The 19,747-nt window shown below is 48.8% G+C and overlaps 1 protein-coding gene and 1 long non-coding RNA gene across 2 annotated transcripts; one reads left to right on the plus strand and one right to left on the minus strand.

Moving 5' to 3' along the window:
• Window positions 1-448: 448 nt before the first annotated feature.
• On the plus strand, window positions 449-817 carry LOC106739017 (uncharacterized). The gene has a single exon (XM_014598399.1). It carries the CDS (start codon window positions 449-451, stop codon window positions 815-817), a length of 369 nt encoding a protein of 122 aa, XP_014453885.1.
• A 9,860-nt stretch (window positions 818-10,677) lies between these two features.
• Window positions 10,678-15,146, minus strand: LOC132252212 (uncharacterized). Its single transcript, XR_009464111.1, has 3 exons — window positions 15,079-15,146; window positions 11,698-11,926; window positions 10,678-11,413 (listed from the first exon to the last, which is right to left on the minus strand). It is a non-coding gene; the product is annotated as an uncharacterized LOC132252212 (long non-coding RNA).
• Window positions 15,147-19,747: the final 4,601 nt, after the last annotated feature.

Below are 19,747 nucleotides of genomic sequence, written 5' to 3' on the forward strand. Positions count from 1 at the left end.
CGGGAACCTGAAGGATGGGCGGCCTTTTCTGAGACCGATAACGAGGACCTAGGACCCCAGGGGTTAGAAAGAGGGACTGAGCCCTCTCCGGAGGGAACCCCGGTTAGGATAGGAGATGAATTGTCCCCTGTTCAGCAGCGGGAAGCCCGAAGCTTGATAAACGAGTTCTGAGAAGCATTTCGCAAGGAACCCGGCTGGGTTAGAGGCTTGTGCTACACTATAAAAATGCCCCCTGGGGCCATAGTAAGGGAGAGGTGGTGGCCCATTCCCCACCATCTCCTGGAAATCGTCCGCAGAGAGATTGATTCAATGTTAAGGCTAGGAGTCATTCGGCCTTCAAGAAGTCCCTGGAGGAGCCCGCTGGTGCCAGTGCGTAAGCCTGATGGGTCTTTGAGGCTTTGTGTGGATTACAGGTGCTTGAATGCCAGTGGTTTTCGACGCATTCCCCATGCCTCACGTGGCAGAGCTGGTAGAAAGGACAGGGGACACTCGATATATATCGAACCTTGACCTGGCAAAGGGGTACTGGCAGATTCCAGTAGCCAAGGAAGACTGGCTGAAGACAGCGTTCGGCACCCCGTGGGGACTGAACGAGTTCTTTAGAATGCCCTTCGGGTTGCATGGCGCCGCCGCAACGTTCCAACGCCTGATGGACCAGATCCTGGCACCCCATGCCGAGTATGTGGCGGCGTATATAGATGATATAGTTATATACACCCGAACCTGGGAGCAGCACAAGAGCGCCCTTCGAGCCATCCTCACGGAATTGAGGCACGCTGGCCTGACGGCAAATCCTCAAAAGTGTGCCCTGGCTTAGAAAGAAATGAAATATTTTTGGTTCTTGGTTGGCAGAGGCATGATTAAACCCTTGGCTGACAAAGTAGAAACCATCCGCAATTTCACAGCCCCTCAAGACTGCTGCCAGTTACGGTCATTTTTAGGGCTGATCAATTATTATAGGCGATTTGTACCACACTTTGCAGAGCTGCCAACACCCTTATCAGAAGCCCTCAAAGGGCGGGAAATGGGGGCAGTAAGATGGACTAGGGAGATGGCGCAAAGTTTTGAAAGATTGAAAACGGCGCTATGCGAAGATGTTATAATTCATACCCCTGACTTCCGAAAACCCTTTATCTTGCAGACGGACGTCTCAGAGACAGCGGTGGGTGCCGTCCTCACCCAGGAAGAGGTGGGGAGTGAAAGACCTGTGGCTTACGCAAGCCGCAAACTACTACCAGCGGAGAAAAGGTATGCGACTATCGGACACGAATGCCTGGCAATTCGGTGGGCGGTGGACCACTTTAGGTACTACCTAATGGGCAGAGAGTTTAAGCTGATTACAGACCATGCCCCTCTGAAGTGGCTGAGTACCACCAAGACCGATAATGCTCGGATCACCTGATGGGCCTTGGCACTCCAACCGTATAAGTTCTACATAATACACCGGCCTGGGAAAACCAATACAGTGGCGGACTTCTTGTCCAGGTGTAGAGGTGAAGACCAGACCAGGGGCCAAGGAGGTCAAGAAAAGGGACGGACCGACACCACAGGTACGACCCGGATGGGGAACAAAGAAGTGCCCCAAAGCATCTTAAGGGGGGGTTATGTCCCGGGGACATCAGGGCTAGAGGGAAACCCCGGCCCAAAACCAGAGGGAGCACCTACTTATCCTTTGCAGGAGTCGAGGGCAAGAGAGGCATGCATGCCGGGAAACCACCCGTGCGGTTTATCAGCCACGCTTACATTCAGCTGGGGCTGAGTGACGTCAGGGAGAAGCGCCACCCGGCAGAAATAAAGCGCGGCCCCGAGGGCACAGGGGGCACGCTGCAGGAGGACGCGAGGCCTGGAGGGAAGCCCAAGACCGGAAGCGGGTATCTGCGTGGTGTCTCTGCCTTGAACAGGGTAAGCTGCAGCAGCGCTGGGAGCAGCAAGGGCGAAGAAAGCCGCCGCCACGAAGATCCCAGCTGTGGAGCCGACGCAAGAGCCAGTAGGGAGGCGGGGACGGGAACCGCCGGTGAGGGAATCAGTGAAGAGCCGGCAGGGAGCCGCCGGTGAGGGAACTGGTGGAAGAGTCAGCAGGGAGCCGCCAGTGAGGGAACCAGTGGAAGAGCCGGCGGGGACATCAGGGAGGAAGCCCGCAGGGGCAACTGAGTCTCAGGACCTGTAGCCCTCAGGCCGGCAATAAAGGGGCTGGAAGTCCCACGACTGAAGGTGGCATTGGCCGGGGTGTAGGGGAGGTTGGAGCCCCGTGAGTGCCCACCAAAGGCGTGTTGGCGCCGGAGGCCGCGGAGAGGGGGATCCCTCTGCTGTGGGTCCAGTTAGGCCCGCGGCTGGTTAGTTCCTGGGGTCTGTCACCGGCTCCTGGGGCACTCTCTGGGGATCCACCCACGGGACCGGGGCAGACCTGGTCAGCTACCCGCGCAAGAGTAGCCAGGGAACGCCTTTTGGAGCAGCGGCGGGCACGCTCCTCAAATAATTATGAATGTTAATTGGAATGTATATGAGTGAAGGAAGGTGAATATGATTTTAATTAAATAAAAAGGTAAATTAAAAAAAAATTGCTTGTATGATTGCACTTACTCACCAGATCTCCAACTTATGTTTATTGTCAACATTTGATATAGTGTATTTATGATTTAAATTGGAAAACAGTTGTCTCGGGGGTTGTGGTTTTTCTGAGCAGATCTTACAGCCATATGGATATGTAAATTACAAATGCATTGCATAACAGAGTAATCCCCAGGCGCAGTGTAACCAATTACATTTAACTAATCATAATTAAATCCTCTCAAATCCCTCCTACAAAACTGCTTGAAGTCTAATTCTGAATAATAAGTTTAATATGATGCAGTTCTGGGGAACTGAGTATTTAGTTTTGTTAATATTTTAAAATGTATCTATAATTTTCTTAAGCAAAGATAGCACAACAGATAAACACCCACTTTAACTGGAAGTGCTGGGCATTTAAATCACTGATGTAGACCTGAAACTGATTTATGAAAGTTAAGTAAACGTGAGTGTCTAGCATTCAGGACCAAGCATTCCCTCTCACATTAGAACACAGGAAAGAAGCAAAATCCCACTACTTAAGTAACAATTTAAAACTGCCTATTAGGGGATTATTTCACTTTTCAGAATCTGAGACTGTTACCAATTTTAAGATAGCATTGCAAATAATATGTAATTGTGTTAACTTTAAAAAATATATTGTTAATTGATCTGGAAAGTAGAAAAAAGTTATCTGAAAAGGAGAGCAGAGTAACTATTAGATTAATATTTTCTTATACTTAATGTAGCATTCATTTTCTGTATATATTCAAACTAACAACCCTGTAGCCTACACAGCCTCTTAGTACCATAATCAAATTTGGAGGAAAATAATGGGGCAATATATTTCAAGTCCACCGATCCTGAGTAATTCCAGAGCTGGGAGCCCTGTCAGCTGGAAACTTCAAGGCTCAAAGGTGTACATGCACCCTCCCCCCCTCACAAGTGGGAGCTCTGATCAGCTGATGGGGCTCCTAGCTACAGGGGCCCCTGGCCACATGTCCAATTAGTGACATGATAGGAAGCAGCTACAAAGTTAATTCAGCTGATCATAGCTCCCAGCTTGGGGGATTCATGGACACCCCTGAGCTTTGGAGCTTCTAGCTGACAGGGCTCACAGACACAAGGGACCCCACTCACACTTGTAGCTGGGAGGCCAATAGATAATTATAAATGTTAAATTTCCAACTTAGCCAAACTATTATTAAATATGCAAGTAGTTTCCTTGAAGAGAATTAGGCCTTAGAAGGGTTATGACAGCAGTTGTGTGCTCATGGGGTACATCTATACAAGATTCTTTACTTCACAGTAAACTAATCTACTGCACAGTAAAGCATCACTGTATAACTATGCACTAAGCTACTGTTCAGTAAAATAGGCTAATGTGCAGTAGTGCACATGTAGATGCTGACCAGGAGCAATTTTGGAGCACAGCAACATGGCTGGGATTCCCTCCAACCATGGGGCGGCCTTTAGAACCTTGCCTAGACCCCTGGGGTCTGGGTCAGCTGATGCCTGCCCCTGGTCATTGAGCACTGGTGTGGTGGGCATGTGCTGGTTGTAGCAGCACTGCAGAGCCCCAGACTGACCCCCAGGCCTCTGCCAGCTGTTCTCCAGCCACTAGGCACCATGCCTCTGGGCTGCAGGCACATTCTGGCTCTAGCAGTCCCACAGACCACCACTTATGAGCAGGAGAGGGACTGGGAGGGCCATGCCTTCTGGGACAGGCTCCTTACTCTTGTGGAAGAAATCAAACTTTGTGTTGTGGTTGTATTAGAATTGGCAGAGCCATCTAGGTTTATTTAAAGCTATACAAGTGATCACAGGGAGAGTTCACAAAGGAACTCTGACCTTTACAAATTTACAAGTGTATTTATACTTTAGACAGCGAGAAAAGATGCAGGGTTCAGACAAAGCAACTTTGAGAGAAACAGAAAGATGTTGATCATTCGTTTGTCACATGTAAGCAGTTTACTTATTTAGAAAAAAACACTATGTTTTGGGAAAAGTTATCAGCTTCTGGTTCGGGGGAAAGGAGGAGGTTAACATCTGCACACAGACAAAACAAGGCATGAAGGTTTTTCCTTATCTTAGAACATATTAAAACACATAGCATCAGCATCAGCATCTTTTTCTCTTCTCTTTCTCTCTCTTCTTAGTCAAGTAAGAGGCCTGGTTAAAATTATTTCCACACTCTCAAGAAGAGGCACATTGCAGTCCTTGAAGATGCTGGAGGTGCAGAAGAACCACTTTGCTGTGGTGTCCCAGGCAGCAGAGGTCACAGAGGAGGACTGCCAGGTGCTGGACACCATCCTGGCCCTGGTGGTCACCTTCATGTTGTCTGCCACCCTACCCTGTCTCTAGCCCTGTCTGCTGCCTAGCCCTGGCTCTGGCTCTGGCTTCAGCCCCACCTTCTGCCTGGCAGCCACCTGTGGCCCTGCACCAAGCCCCGCAGTGAGTCTGGGAGGAGATCCAATGACACCTGCAGTGGCCAGAGCCCCCTGCCCCTGAGCTGGGTCCTCTGGCAGCCAGAATGCCCACCTAGGCTACTGCCCAGTGCTTACCTCCCCACCTTGCAGTCCTTTGAGCAGGAGATGGTTCCCACTGGGCCTGGCCCCACAGAGGAGGAGGGAGAGCAGGCTGGACAGTGCCTACCCTTGCCCCTGGCTGAGCCCCTGGGCCACTGGCTTTGCAATGGTGTCCACACCTGCAGTGCTGTATAAAGCTGGGGTCCTGGATGCTTCTCCCTAGGCTCTGCACCATAGTTGTCTCCAGCCCACCCCTCTCCCCTGACTCTGCACCAACCACATTATTGTAAATAGTTGCATGGGGAAGAGTGTTTTATTAGTGATGTGTGTTGGAGTTCAGGGTGGGGGCTGTTGTTGGGGAGGGAGGATGGGAGGGAGTGTGTTGTTGGGGAGGGAGAGCAGGAGGGAGTGTGTTGTGGTTGGTAGGAAATAAAGATTGTTAACTGGAAACTATCTAGAAGGGGTGCAGTCCTGGGGGTGTGCTGTGAGGTTTGCAGGCAGCTGCCCAGTCATCCTATTGCAGAGGGTGGGGGTGGAGGTGGTTCACGAGTGTCTTGTGGATACGGTGCCTTGTCCAAAGCTGCTGAGGAGAGGGCAGAGAGCATCCATGGTGCATTCATTACAGGCTTCTGGGACAGCATCTCTGGCCAGGCTGAGCCTACCTGCTCCAGAGACCCTTGTCAGCCTCAGCCTATCCCCCCTGGAGACCTCTGCAAACCTGTGTCTGGGCCCCCTGCAGGGCCCTGCCAGTATAAGCCTGTCCACCCACATACCCCTGCCAACCTGAGCCCGCCCCTCCACCCCCAGAGACCCTTGGCATCTAGGGCCTGCAGCTTCCCCTGGCTGCTGCAGGAGGTCTGAGCAAGGCAGGAACAGGCATGGATCTGCTTAATCCTACAAGGAGCAAATCTGCTTCCAACAGGGTGCACATGTAGATGCCTTCTCAGGGCTGGCTTACTGTAAGGCTAAATAGCATTACTTGCACATGTAGACACACCCATGGAGTGTGAGTATTCGTCATGAGGTTCATGATAATTTTGTATATGTAAAGTACAAATAAGGAGGAAAGGACAAACCTGATTACTGCTTTGGCTTCAAAATATCTAGGAATGGGCTAGGTCCCCCAAAGTAAAGGTGCTTTGGAAAGTAGCATTGAAACCTTATGGCTTACACTGCTTCTGAGTGCTATTATCAAGTTTGGATGGTAAATATTAAGCAATATATTTCAGTTCCAACAATCCTGAGTCATTTCTCTACTCTATTAGGCATGTAGCTGGGTGGAGGCAGCTCAGGACTTTGGGGGTGTTTGCATGTGGGCATTTAATGTGTGTTAGGCTGATTTAAGGTGCATTAAAGGCACATATCTACATGTGCATGCCCTTAATACATCTTAAAAATGGCAAATTTAGGCTAATCATGACTAAATTTGATACCTGTATAAAGCAAGTATCAAATTCAGTTAATGCGATTAGTTAAACCGCATTAAGTGTACATGCATTAATGCAGGGACTTCAGTGCTGGGTCTGCCTAGCCACTAGAGGGCCATCCTAAGCCCAGCCCTGGGGCTCTTGGTTAGCCACCTTTCCTCCTCCCGGGCCAGGTTGCTTTCTGGCAGCCCCACCTACAGGCTATAAAAACCTTCAGCCATTTTGTATGTTGGGGCACACAGCACAGGGAGCCTGGAGGAGCCAGTGCTCTCTGCAGGAACCCTCCAGGCCCCTGGACAGGATGCAGGGAGCCTCCCTTGTACAGGACCCAGGCAGCCTTCACCTGTCCTGTCCCATAGCTGGAGCTGCTCCTTGGACAAAGGTGAGTGTTGCAGAGGGGTGCAGCCTACTGCATCCCTTGCTCACTCCTGAAATTCCCCAAAGGGCTACTGGTCCTGCTCTCTATGGCAGCAGGGCCAGCACCTGCTTCAAGCTCTTCCTCAACCTCAGCTCTGCCTCTTTGCAGGAACTGTGGTGAAGTACCTCTGCTGCGTGGTTCCCCGTCCCTGGCCATGCCTCTGTCCTGGGTGCTGCTGGCATCCCTCCAGGGCTGACACTGCAGGGACAGCCGTGGAGGGGCCCAGACAGCTGGCAGGGGAATCATGTTCAGCATATCACCCCCATCAAGCCCCAGCCCCATTCACATGCCCATGCCCATGCCGATGCCGAGCACGTGTGTGTGTTACTGGTGCCCTCTTTGGTGGTGTGCAACCACCAAAGGGCCCGAACTGGGCCCGAACTGGACCCAGGAGGAAGTGTGTGACCTTGTGGTGCTCTAGAGTGGGGTTGACATCCCGAGGCAGTTTGTGCAGGTTGGGTGCTCAAATGCCTACATTTATGAGGCCATATCCAGTAGGATGTGTGCATGAGGCCATTCCCAGAAGGCATGGAAATGCCACGTGAAGGTCAAGGTCTTGCGGACATAGTGAGTGGCTGTGACTGACTTCAGTCATTGGTTCAGTCATGCCCAGAAGACCATGCCTTTCATGCAGAAGATAACCTGCATTTTGGCACTTTGGGAGACAGGCCACACCCCTGTGAGTGCCACAACATGGGTGGCCTATCCTCACCCGCATCCCATCCTGATGCCTGTGGTGATGTGTCACTGGAGGAGGGGATCTTGGGCCTTCAGCACTCCACCCTGCTCACCTCCCTGGCTGCTGCATCCACTGGTAGCTCAGGGAGCCCTGCCCAGCAGTTGCCTCACACTCGGCCCAGCCCTGCACCCCTCCATGAGGTGCAGCCAGGCATACCATTTCTGGCTGCCATCTGCCAGAAGTGCCAGCTCCTCCCTGGCTACTGGCCAGGTGCGGGCCTGCCTCTCACCACAGGCTGTGGGTGCTGGGTGCAGCAAGACACCATTGCTGATGGGGAGCCCCATACCAAGCCACCAGCCCTGGACACAAAGTAAGTCCTGCACTGGGAGAAGGCCCTCCTAGTCCCTGGCCCTGCCCCTGCCCTTGGCCTCTCTCCCTGCTCCTGCTCCCTGCATGGACCACTCTCACTCCCCTGTCCCCAGGTTCCCCCCTGACAGCAGGCAGAGAGGCTGGACACAGTTCAAAACTTTATTGAGCAGCCCATGTCCCTGCAGCTGGGTCATGGTTTAGGGTCCTGAACCAGGAGAGCAGGTGTGCCTAGGGCACCATCAGGATCATCATCATCAGGGCATACTGGCTCAGGTAGCCCCCCAGTTTTCCAGGAGCCTGCAGCAGTGCAGAAGAGCAGTTGGCCTTTAGGGAGTGGAAGGGCCCTGGAGCTGTGGCAGCAGGTGCTGCCAGTAGCCTGGCCTAGCCTGCCCTAGGAAGAGTTCAGGGGAGGCAGGCTGCCTGTGACCAGCACCCAGTGGCCTACTGGCCCTAGGGGGGCAAGTTGGGCTGGGGAACTTGGCCAGCAGCTGCCTGGGCCCAGCCCTGCCCCAACAATGCTTACCATGGTCCCTGGGTATCCATGCACTGCCAAACTTCAATCTGAGGCCCAGCAGCACAGGGCCTCTGGCGCGGAACTTCTTATCTTTGCAATATTACAAACTTGCACAAAAAGCTTCTGTCTTATGCCTCTGCAGGGCCAACATCTGGATGTTGGGGAGAAGCTGCAGGGTCCTGTGGGAGTGCCACAGCAGGATTGCCACCAGCCACTGCTGTAGCCACCCAGACATGCTGGCTTTGCCAGTGGTGCACCAGGGACTGGACCCTTCTGCTCCAGTGGCTGGTGGCAGCAGTTGAGAGCTGGGCAGCATAGGAGCAGGCATGGCAGGAAGTGCAACAGGCATGGAAGCTAGCCTGGAGGGATGAAGACATCGCATGTGAGACTGCATGGGAGGAGGCAGAGGACCAGACACAGCGGGCACATTGGGCTCAGATGGAAGTCCTGGAGCAGTGCTGTGTGAAGCTGATTCTGCAGCAACTGGCCAGCAAGGACTCCTGGCTCTCAACCACCACCTCATAGCAGCCCCCTGCCTGGGCCTCATAGGAGGACTTCCACTGCCCCCCACACACGGGAGCTCCTCGCATTTGCCACAGCCCCTGGACCCATAGGGGGGAACTGTCCATAGCAGGGTGCTGGCTGCCTGCCACCAGGCTCCGCGCCCTGGATGCCCCCATTGCACAGCCCCCCACTCCAGGACCCAAAGAGGGACTGAGACTGATGTATATAGTTTTCAGTTTGGGAGGCAGGTTTTTATTGTTGGTGGGAGGGTGGTGGAAGGGCTTTGTGTTGGGGAGGGAGGGGAAGGAGGCTCTGTTTGTTTAAGGGGAAGGTGTGGGAGATGGGATGAGGGCTGTGAGGGGAATAAAGTTTTTCATTACAAACACGTGTGCATGTCTTGGAGTGGTGCTGTAGGGTGGACACCTCTCCAAGCAGAGTAAGGGGGATGTGGGCGGCGGGGCAGGCAGATGTTGGCAGGGATGGATAGGCACTTCTCCATGTCCTGGCACTCTAGGCGGCGCTGGAGGTGGCACAGCAGATCTTCAGAGTTGGTCTGGGTTGTCCAGAGCATGTCAACCCATTGGTTATCATCTCATTCCTGCAGCATGATGTGCTTCCACCAGTGCTGGCTGGCGTGACAGGCTGAGGCAGTAGGGCTGATGGAACAGGAGGGCTACAGCAGCCCTGGTTGTGATGTCCTGGAGCCCATGGTTGCTGGGGCTGGCAGGAACAGCTGCATAGTGGCAGGGGTCCAAGAAGACCATGTACCAGCAGGTGGAAGAGTCAGACAGCACTAGGTGGCTGAGTGGCAGGCATGTGAAACAGCAACAGTCAAGCAGGACAGCTGCAGCAGCCCTGAGAAGTGGGGAACTTTGTCCCTGGGTGCCAGAGCCAGGACCTCGGGCAGCCAGAAGTGAGAAGTGCAGCTATGGCAGGAGCAGAGCAGGCCTGTGCTGCTTGTGTCTCTGCCATGCTGCTGTTTTGACACAGGAAGCATCAGCCTGAAGGTCACAGGGTGGAGAGTGGGGGCCCAGTCCCAGCCCATTAGTTCAGATATGGCCTATAGCCCAGTCCTGTGCAATGCACTTGGTCTGTGGCACCAAAATATTCAGCACCACTGATCTAATACTATTTAAAAACTATGAATTTAACCTGTGACCCTAGTCTGTATTTGAGGTCTGCCTTTGAGGCCTAAGGAAGTTAGTCCTGGATGACTGGAAATTCATCCTTACATTATTTGAAAGGTAATAACTTCAAACACATCTTCTTGTTACATGCCTTTCCTGTTTTCCTTATAGCGTTGATACTAATTCCAACTCTTTATAACCCCTATTCTTGGTGCTACAGTAACGTTTCCTCAAGAACACAGAGAAATCAGTAGGTAGACATCTAACATGCGGTGTTGAGCTTGCAACCACCTCAACTTAAGAGGAAAAAGTAATATTAGTAGTAGAGTTTTAGAAAAAGGGATACAAAGAAGTAACTTTATTTCTCAGTTTCTCAAGGGTGAAAGTGGGGGGACTCTATACTGAGGTGGGAAGAGAATGAAAATGACAAACCAGATACTTATAAAAATGTTCATATGACAGTGTAACAAGGTACTTATCCTAGGGGATAACCACGGTACCCCCTGCTGGCTGCTCAGCCCTTGCCTGATCTGTCCTCTTAGTTCATTCACCCCCTTGCTTGTCTTCTAAACTCTATGACATCAAGGCATGGAAGAAAGGGGGCTGCCCCAGGGTTTCCCATGCCTGGTCTCACTCTTTGTCTCCTGGGCTAAATATGTATTTTGGGGCATATGGCCTTGGCCTTCCTTGTGCCTCATCTCTGTCCAGTTATAGGCTCTCTGGCCCCACACTCTGCCCTGGTCCAGGTTCTGCTTTGATGGAATCCCTTGAGCCTTGTTAAGTGAAGAAATGGGATTCAAGACTAGTGTTAAAGGGTTGACATGGCAACTTGTTTGATGAATGACAGAAAGACTTTATTTGCTACAAGTATCCACTGTTAAGTGAGCATAAAGCAAAGCAAAGTCCAGTGTTCAGCTGTAAAAGTGATAGTATCTTACTAATTATAGGCAAAAAGTGGTGGTCTCTGTCTTTTCAGCTTCTCAAGGTTTGGATACTTTCACCTAGATCAGCTGGGTGCAGTAGCAGTTCTCCTCAGAGTGATTTATCAGTCTGGAAGTGTGCCTTGTTAGTTGTTTCTTTCTTCTTTTATGCCCTTTAGCTCAGCATCTTCAAAGCATTCTTGTTGTTGTGTAAACCAAGAGAAAGTCTCAAACAATAATTAACAGGAAAATCCTGTTAGCCAAAAAATTGAACAGTTTGATGGATCAGAAAGTCCCAATTTTGATTGAATTACCTTCCTCAGTAACAGGAGATTATCAATTTCTCCCAAATTGGAACATATCAGGAAATTGATTAACATCTAGGAAAAAAACACAAGGTTTCTGAGGAGTCATCCTTGGGAGACCAAGGGAAACTCTGAAGCAAAATGAGAGTAAAATCAGGAAGACACACCTATCAAAGCTTATACAGAGAATGTCTCTTCCAACACATAAATACAAGTTAATTGCAAAGAAATATTTACTACGCTAATTGAGCCAGGGATTACACAAATAGAAGCCTGCTTAAAATCATTATAAATATAGTAAGATAAGCTTGAAGTGATGCCTTATTATTCCATTTTAGAAGGTCCAGCCACAAACTTACGTTCTTTTGCACTATGCAGTTGTCATAAATATTTTGTATATTAACTTTTGCGAGTAGGCCTGGATCAGCTTGAGTTTCACAATCATCAGCTTGTCCCCACAATCATGTGCTCCTGGGGCACTAATGGGACCTCCGAAAAAGCCACCCCTCACAGTCTCTTTCACAGCCACCAGTATAAACAATCATTTGCTGCATTTTAGGTTAACAAAAAATTTCCCTTCTGAGCTACCTAACAGAAACAATAGAAGAGCATGTGAGTACTTTAAAAAAAACCAAAAAACAAAAACAAAAAAAAGAAGGAAAGTCTTCTAACCCCATCAGGGTCGGTAAACAAACACTCAGAGCAGCCCACCCTGGGTACCAACATAACTTCCAGCTCAGGCTGTGATGGAGCAGCCTTAGTGCTCCATCACTTTAAGGGCTAGACAAGGGGGATGGCAGGTGCCATTTAATGCTCAGCTCCCTGGGATGTGGAGAGCAGTTTGAGATCAGCCAGCAGGGAAGAAACATCTCCCTGCTGAGCTCTGGCTCCAGGAATATCCTGGAGGTAAAGGTGAGGCTATGGGGAAGGAGGAGGCCTCATTGGTCCTGGGCATGACCTGAAACTGCACCCTGCCAGGGAAGGGTGGTCTGGTGGAGCTACCTGTGGCTGGGTAGCTCCCCAGAAAATCCAGGCCAGTTACCTCCCCACTGAAAGGGGAGAAGGGGTGCCTGAAAACCCCAGCCCCAACATCCCTGGTGGGTTCAATCTACACAGGGGGAACCCAGGCTCATGGGAGTCTTGAGGCAGGGTCCAGATCAGTGGAGGGACCTGGAGCAGCACCCAGGATCCCTGTGAGACCTGAGGTTGCAAAGGCCCTGAGAGGGGGCTAGACATGGCTGTAGCCACCTGAGCCCCACAAGGTGGAGGATGCCAGAGGAGCCACAGTGAGAGGGAACCAAGGGCTGAGAGTCCAGTATGTGGGGCCAGGGGCTCAGTGTGTGTTTGTGTATGTTAGTCCGTCTAAAGAAGACCCCAGTGCAAACCACTGGAGGAAACATCTGAGGCATGGGACATGTAAGGGTTGGTTGGAGCATGTAAACACTGCACCATTACAACTGAGATATTCAAAGGGCAGCCTCCCGCCTACTTAACATCTTAATTAGATAACAACAAGGCATGGCAGGTGAGCAAGGTGGGTGGTTTGCCCAGAAACAGGGGCGTGTTGGTGCTAACACTGGACTTCAGAGTTGCCCTTGTCACACAAGCTATATCCCCCTGTAGGCTCTCAGGCTAGGGACACACATTACACATAAACTGGTTGAAGCGATTAGAAACTGGTTTAAGCCTGTAACAGGACAGACATTCAGTACACATAAATGATTTTAAAAGTGGCTGAAACTGGTTTGAGATAAACCTGGTTGAATATAGTATCAGACTTAAGCGATTTGGCTTAAACCAGTTTATGCAAGGTCTGTCCCAGACCCCTTTCTGGTTCTCTGGGCTGGGTGGAGCTCTGGTCTAGTGAGCTGGACTGGCCCCTCCCCTCTGCTTTCTAGCCAGAGCAGGGGCAGGGCATGGCCAGACTCTGGTCTGCCATGGCCCCTGAAGCAAATTCCTCCCTCTGTCCCCTCTTCCCACTATTGGCAAACCCTGCAGACCACAGCCGGAGTTTGCCAGCCCCAGATGCCTCTACAGCTTGCCTGCAGCCAGGTAGGGAGTTGGTTAATTCCTCCCTCCGTCTCCTCTCTTCCCTGGAACTCTTGGGGGTTTGGCTGTAGTCTCTGCAGCTTGTCTGCAGCCAGGCAAGGAGAGGATCAATTCCACAGTGCATTCTGGAGGGGAGATGAGAGGCAAGCCCATCCTTAGTGTGCAGATCCAAGCCCTGTATCTGTGATCCCAGAACTAAGCTAAGCCGTGCAGGACCAGATTGAGAGGTGGGAAGTGTTGGCAAAGACCTGAAAATCATCAGACTGTGGGAGTGCACTCCGAGAGAGTCCCAAGAGAGGGCTGGTAGAGGAAAAGGTGTCAAAAAGAAGATAAATGGCCCAGGAAGGGCTTCAGGCACTGCTCACTGGCAGAAAGATGCTGTGGTGGCAACAGAAGAGCAGCCGATTAGCCCAGCACCTCCTCCCGTATACTTTAAGAGTGTGCTGGCTGCATGCTGGGGGGGGGGGGGGGGGTAGGCAGCTGCTTCCAGTCCAGCCAGAAGTAGAAAGCCAGCTTTAAAAGAAAGACAGCAAACAGGTGGAGAGACCAGGGAAGACTGGCAGTGGAGAGATGCTGGGGAAGACTGGCAAAGCCAGACATTCCTGCATGCTGGGGAAGACCGGCAGTGGAGCAGGTAAGCTGGGAAAGCTCAGCAGTGGAGAGAAGCAGGGAAAGACTAATATGAACAGGAAGCCCCAAAAGCAGAAAGCAGTGGGCCATGGGACCACGATTGGTCTGATATAAGCCATTTACCCCAGAGAGGAGACAGACACCTAGCAGTACAAGCCCAGTTACTTGGAGAAGGGACTGGCACAATGGGACATTGGAGCAGGACACAGCGTTCCCCAAGGAGCTGTAGAATTAGAAAGATATACAGAACAAGAAAAACATCAAATCGTGAGTCTCTTAAGATTACTGATTCCTTATAAAATTATGATAAGACTTTATTAAGTTAATGAATGACTATTATTGATATGAAATTGACCTAAAAGGACTTGGAGTATATATATGACACAACATCTGGTTGGTGAAAGGCTGGAGTGAAAGGGGAGGTAGGAGCCCAGAGGAAATAGCCAAAAGTCTTGCATGAAATCCTTAACCTTAACTTGTGGAAACCTCCCAAGGTGAATAATTAGAATCAAAATAATGGCAAGCAAGAATGGAGGCCTAACAGACAGGCGTAGATATTAAGATGGGCACTGGCTCCAAAACAAGCCCTAGAGGACAATATTATTTTTGTTTTTTGAACCTGGTTGCACACCAAAGAGGGCACCAGTAACACACACACACACACACACACACACACACACACACACACACACACACACTGGAGATGGAGTTAAGGGAAGGTGCCACCCTCTCTCCAGGGCTCACCACAATGCTGCCCCTGTCTCTGGGGCTCACCACACCTGCACTGGGGCCTCTCAGCAACACCCTCCTCTCTGGGGCCTCTCAGCTGCCCCCTCTCTGGGACTGGGATCTATGCACCCCAAATGCTGCACCCTCACTGGCGCTCACATCCCCACACTAGTGTGAGTCCCCTATGAGGCCTCCTCCAACCCCTAATAGCCTCACCCAAACCACCGGTGATAAACAACAACACAAAACACAAGCCCCTAGGCTATAACATAATTTAAAGCTGCCTGGCTAAAACCACATTGCTCAAACATCCTAGAACTGCCATCCTTTACCCAGCTTGAGCTATCCCTACAGTCAGACTTCTTCTTGCATCTTTGCTCAAAAAACTCCCTCCTCTCTGAGTGCTTGCAAAGAACTACCTCTGGCCTCAGCTCCTAGAGTTTATAAGGGCCAGGCCCTGCCCCTTATGGTCAGCTGACCACTGGCAGGTGTGGGTTGCTTGCTGACTCCAGTTGCCCTGGCAACCAACAGCTGGGCTCCTTATTCACTGCTAGGGCTCTTTCCCTAGCAGTTTCTCCTCTTTAGGAGCAGGGCACCTCAGTGCTCTGTGACACTGGCCCACCCCACTTCACCCCAGCTGGTGGCTGGCATCTTGTGCAATGTGCTAGCCCTGACTGGTGGCTGGCCATGTCCCCTCTGCTCCAGCAGGGAGGGGTGAGAGCCTTGGAGGGCATCTCTCTTCTCTTCTCTTTGGCAATGGTTGGCAGGTATGCTCTAGCACCTCCTGGCTTCTGGTTTGAGCTACTGAGGCATGTGGCTGCATTTCCTGATTTAACAGAGAATGTTTGTCCACTTATTAATCAGTTTAAGCTGTGCAGCTTAAACTAACCTGCAAAGAGTGAATCAATTCAGACTCGGGCTTTTTGAATGTCTGTCCCTAGCCTCATGGTCTTGCTACTAGTTCCCAGGCAGTGCAGCAGTCCACCAGACACTCCCTTGGAGCCTTCTAGACCAGTTCTTTCCACTGCAACTTGCAGAGCCAGACTGCCTCCCTCTGATTCAGGGCCTGTGTTTTATGTGGCTTTCTGGTCCTGCCCCTGCTGGTCACCTGCCTCCAAGAGCTGCCCCATGCGTTTTCTGCTTTGGCTTGTTGAGGCTGTTTCAGGGAGGACTCTTGGTGCTGAGACCTGTGGGGTTTCTATGCAAGCCCCTGACTCCTGATATTGCTGTTGCTGCTGGTTCTTTGGTGACTGTTTGCTTGTTTCTTACCCCCCACGTAAGTCTGCATCTGGGGGCTTGCTCCCCCTTCTCAGTAATGGGGTAGGGGTCAGCCAAACACAAGCAGGGTGGGTATACTGGGAAGGTGCCACTTAGATTAGGTAGCTCAGGAGTTTTCAACCTTTTTAAATAAGTGTACCCCCAGTGGCCCCCTTCTTAATACATGTACCCTTGGGGGGGAGGTGGTAAGTGGCCAGATGCGGGGTGGGGGAGTAGTGACGAGCGGCCAGGCATAGAGTGGGGGGTGGCAAGCGTGGTGCAGCCATGGCTGCCACTGTTCCTGGCACTGCTCCCTAGGAGGAATGCGCTGCGCTGACAGCACCTAGCCTGGCCCCAGCCCCAGCACATGCAGGGTGATGCTGGATGCAGAGCAGTGTGGGGGAGGGGAGCATGGCCAAACGCATGCATGTGAGCTTCCTTCGCCCCTCGCATCTAGCTGGGTGGGTGGCACCTGTGCAGCAGCACAGGCTGGTGTGTGGCAGTGCTCCATTCCTGTCTGCCTGTGTGCATCCCCTACGGCCTTCTCAAGTACCCCCAGGGGTACGCATACCCCCGGTTGACAACCCCTGAGGTAGCTGATCAATGTAGATTTAGTATTAATAACCATATTAACCATGTGCAGAGAGAATGCGTGTGTGGGGAAAAAACAAAATGAGTCCATCTTGTATTGTATTGTGATTCATGATCTTATTGGGATTCCTTCCAGGCCTTCATAAAATCATTTATTTTTATGTAGAGAATAGTGCCTTTTTCACTGAAAGACCCTTACCTAATTCTGGCAGCCACTGTCACCATATCTTAAACCCTCTTACTGACTTCTTTTAATTCTTGAGCTAACTACAGTCATACATAAAGTGTGGAAAGAGTTTTCTTGCTTACCTTTTTTCTCTAGTGTAAGTCCAGCCGTGCTGTTGACAAATGGATTATTATACTATTTCCTTAAGTAACTGTTGCATAGTTTGTTCATTTTCTGCATACTGGATAGCTTATGCTTTGAGGCCCCTGAGTCTGCTAATTCGGAAACCTAGCATTTAAGTTCTTGAAGTAAGAAAAGATTTTAAATCTTTAAAGCAAACATTTGTTCACTAGTTTTATTGATCATTCCTTAGCACTTTTGTTTATGACATGAACAGTTGCTTTGCAGGTCAGTAAATGCTATTTAACTCTTAATTTTAGAAGGAAACAAGACTAAACTAACTTAACTTCAGGTGCACACATTTAAATACAATGAAGTTAGTAAGAAAGATACATTATAGGCATGGGTACTTGTGCTATCTCCTATGTTAAGTACTGAACAGGAAGAGTAGTACTCACTCTTCTTTTAGCAAAAAGCTTTTAATATGTTATAATAAATAATCTTAAAACTGTGGTAATGTACTTATGATTTTCCAAAATATGAGCTGTTTTTGCTTTTGTTTTCTTAAGTTCATTAGATACTAGCTTCAGAAGCTTTTACTTGAGCAGAATACTTTTCAAGGAACAAAAGTACACAGCACATAAAACTAGCTTAGTGTGGGGGTTGTGACCTTTTGAGAAATATCTTTCTATACAGCTGCTTTAATACAAATTCATGGTCTTTTTACTCAAAGATACTGAAACCATATATAGGGAAGGTTTATGCACACTTGGAATATGTTTTCCAGGAGTTTAAAAGATATTGAAACCTGCCATAGAAACTAACTCAGAACTGAAGCTTGAGACATCCTTTTCTTGACATATTTTCTTGAGTAGAGACTTTGTTCCACATTCCAGCAATCATTTAGGGGAGACAGGGATTTAGTTAGACTATCATTATTTTCCTATAACTACTTCAAGTACAGTTTCTCTAGTCATGTTCATGGTCTTCATGTTCTTAGTTTGCATGCTGCCCATTTATAAATTAAGTGGATGAAGGGGGGGGTTTTTTTGTTCTTTTTTTTTTAACATTGTAAACAACTGCTTGTCATTGATATTAGGCTGAAATTTTCCCTTCCTATTTTTTTTCTGAAAGTGAAATCAAGCTATGGGATTAGACAATAAATAGATCTTAACATACATAAAGCTTAGAAAAAGATGAAAATTTTGGCAGAATATTGGTGGAAGGAGGTGGTTTGAAATGTTTGGCTATACTTAGAGACTGTATTTATAAACCATAATGACTTTTGAAGGTGACATAAAATTCTCTTCCTCAATCTAGTCTTTCTTTACCATCTTCCAGAAATTTAAGTAAACAAAAAAACCAAAAAACTAAAGAAAGGTGATGTTTTGAATCAGCTTTAATAAATTGCAATAGGATGCTAAGGTACTATTAGGTGCTGAGACTTTAGATCACTTGAGGCCAGACTTTATGTTCATTGCCTAATCTGCTGCTTTGGGTTTTGCTTGCTGCTTGATCTGCTGATTTGCCCCTGGCTCCCTCCCCAATCGACTGTGCGCCATACATGGAGGCTGCCTATGCCACTTGTGGCACACATACCACTGGTTGACTGCCCTTGCTTTAAATGGATGAATGTGTAGCTATCTACAGGAATGCAGGATCACATGATTAACAGGTTTATCTGCTTAATCTTTCATAGCCATACGATCAGTACTCAGAACTGCCTGTAAGATAGAAAGCCACTTGACACATTGTATTTATTTTGCATTTGGACAACTGATCCCTTTTTGTTGATTTGTGTGTTCTTATTTTAGACAGAAATGTCCTATATTAACTCATCATAAGCGTATCCTTTTCAAAGTGCACATTACTAATCTAGAAAGTCTATTCTGCCTTTATATTGTACATAAAGTTGTACATAAAGTCCAAATGTGGGGTAGGCTCACCAATGTGGTTGTCAATGCAAGGTGACAAGTTGAGGGATACTGTGTTTACAAAGAAGTAATGAGACATTCAAGAATTTTAGTAAGATATTTTCCTCATACATAGCTATCTTTCCACTTCAAAATAATGGCCAGGCTCTTGACTTCACTTACACCCATGCAATTCAACTGAAAATAGTAGCTAGGACTGACTTAAAAGAGAGCTGAACCTTCTCTTGTGTATTTTCTTTTGGGAAATTCTATTATACATATAGGTTGTACATGTAACCTAAGATTGATTGCATCCTTGTATGCTGATAGTTAGCATTTTAATGTATTCTTACCATTTTGGAATATATAATTAGATAATGAGAAATGATTTTTAGATCGCTAATTGCAACCATACTTAGTGTGAGTCTCAGTGTGCAAGTACTAATAACAGCAACATCTAACCACATTGCTGTTTCCTGAGAGAGGAAAAAAGCATTACAGCTAATAATGATGCAAGAATAGCATTGTGATTTATGTTCTTTAGGGGCCTTGCTAGAGTGGAAGAAGCAGTGAAACAGGAAGCCAGGCTTACATAAGCACATACACTAGTAATTAACTAAAGAAAAGAGAGAACCTACTAAGCATATTACAACATAGTTCTGTATATGATACATATATTAATTATATTATTGTGAACAGCTGGATAGCTGAGTGGCTGATAATGAGGCAACTCACTAATTTGATCTAAAGTTTACTGTTTAATTGAACTTGCATGAGCTCAGAGGAGGGGACAAACGAGCTCTCAGCTACTGATGGGAAGCACTGTTTTTGGCTCAATCATGACTTTCATCCAAGACTTAAGTTGCAGTAAATCTTAAAAACCAAACACAGGTAGAGTTTTAAATGAGTGTCAAAATGTAAGGATAAATAGATAAATGTACATCCATGAATTTA

The sequence above is a fragment of the Alligator mississippiensis genome, chromosome 8 (genome assembly GCF_030867095.1).
Source record: "Alligator mississippiensis isolate rAllMis1 chromosome 8, rAllMis1, whole genome shotgun sequence".
Taxonomy (NCBI): domain Eukaryota; kingdom Metazoa; phylum Chordata; order Crocodylia; family Alligatoridae; genus Alligator; species Alligator mississippiensis.

Excerpts from the sequence above, each read along its gene's own strand:
- LOC106739017 (XM_014598399.1), top strand. The coding sequence starts at position 449 with ATGCCTCACGTGGCAGAGCTGGTAGAAAGGACAGGGGACACTCGATAT.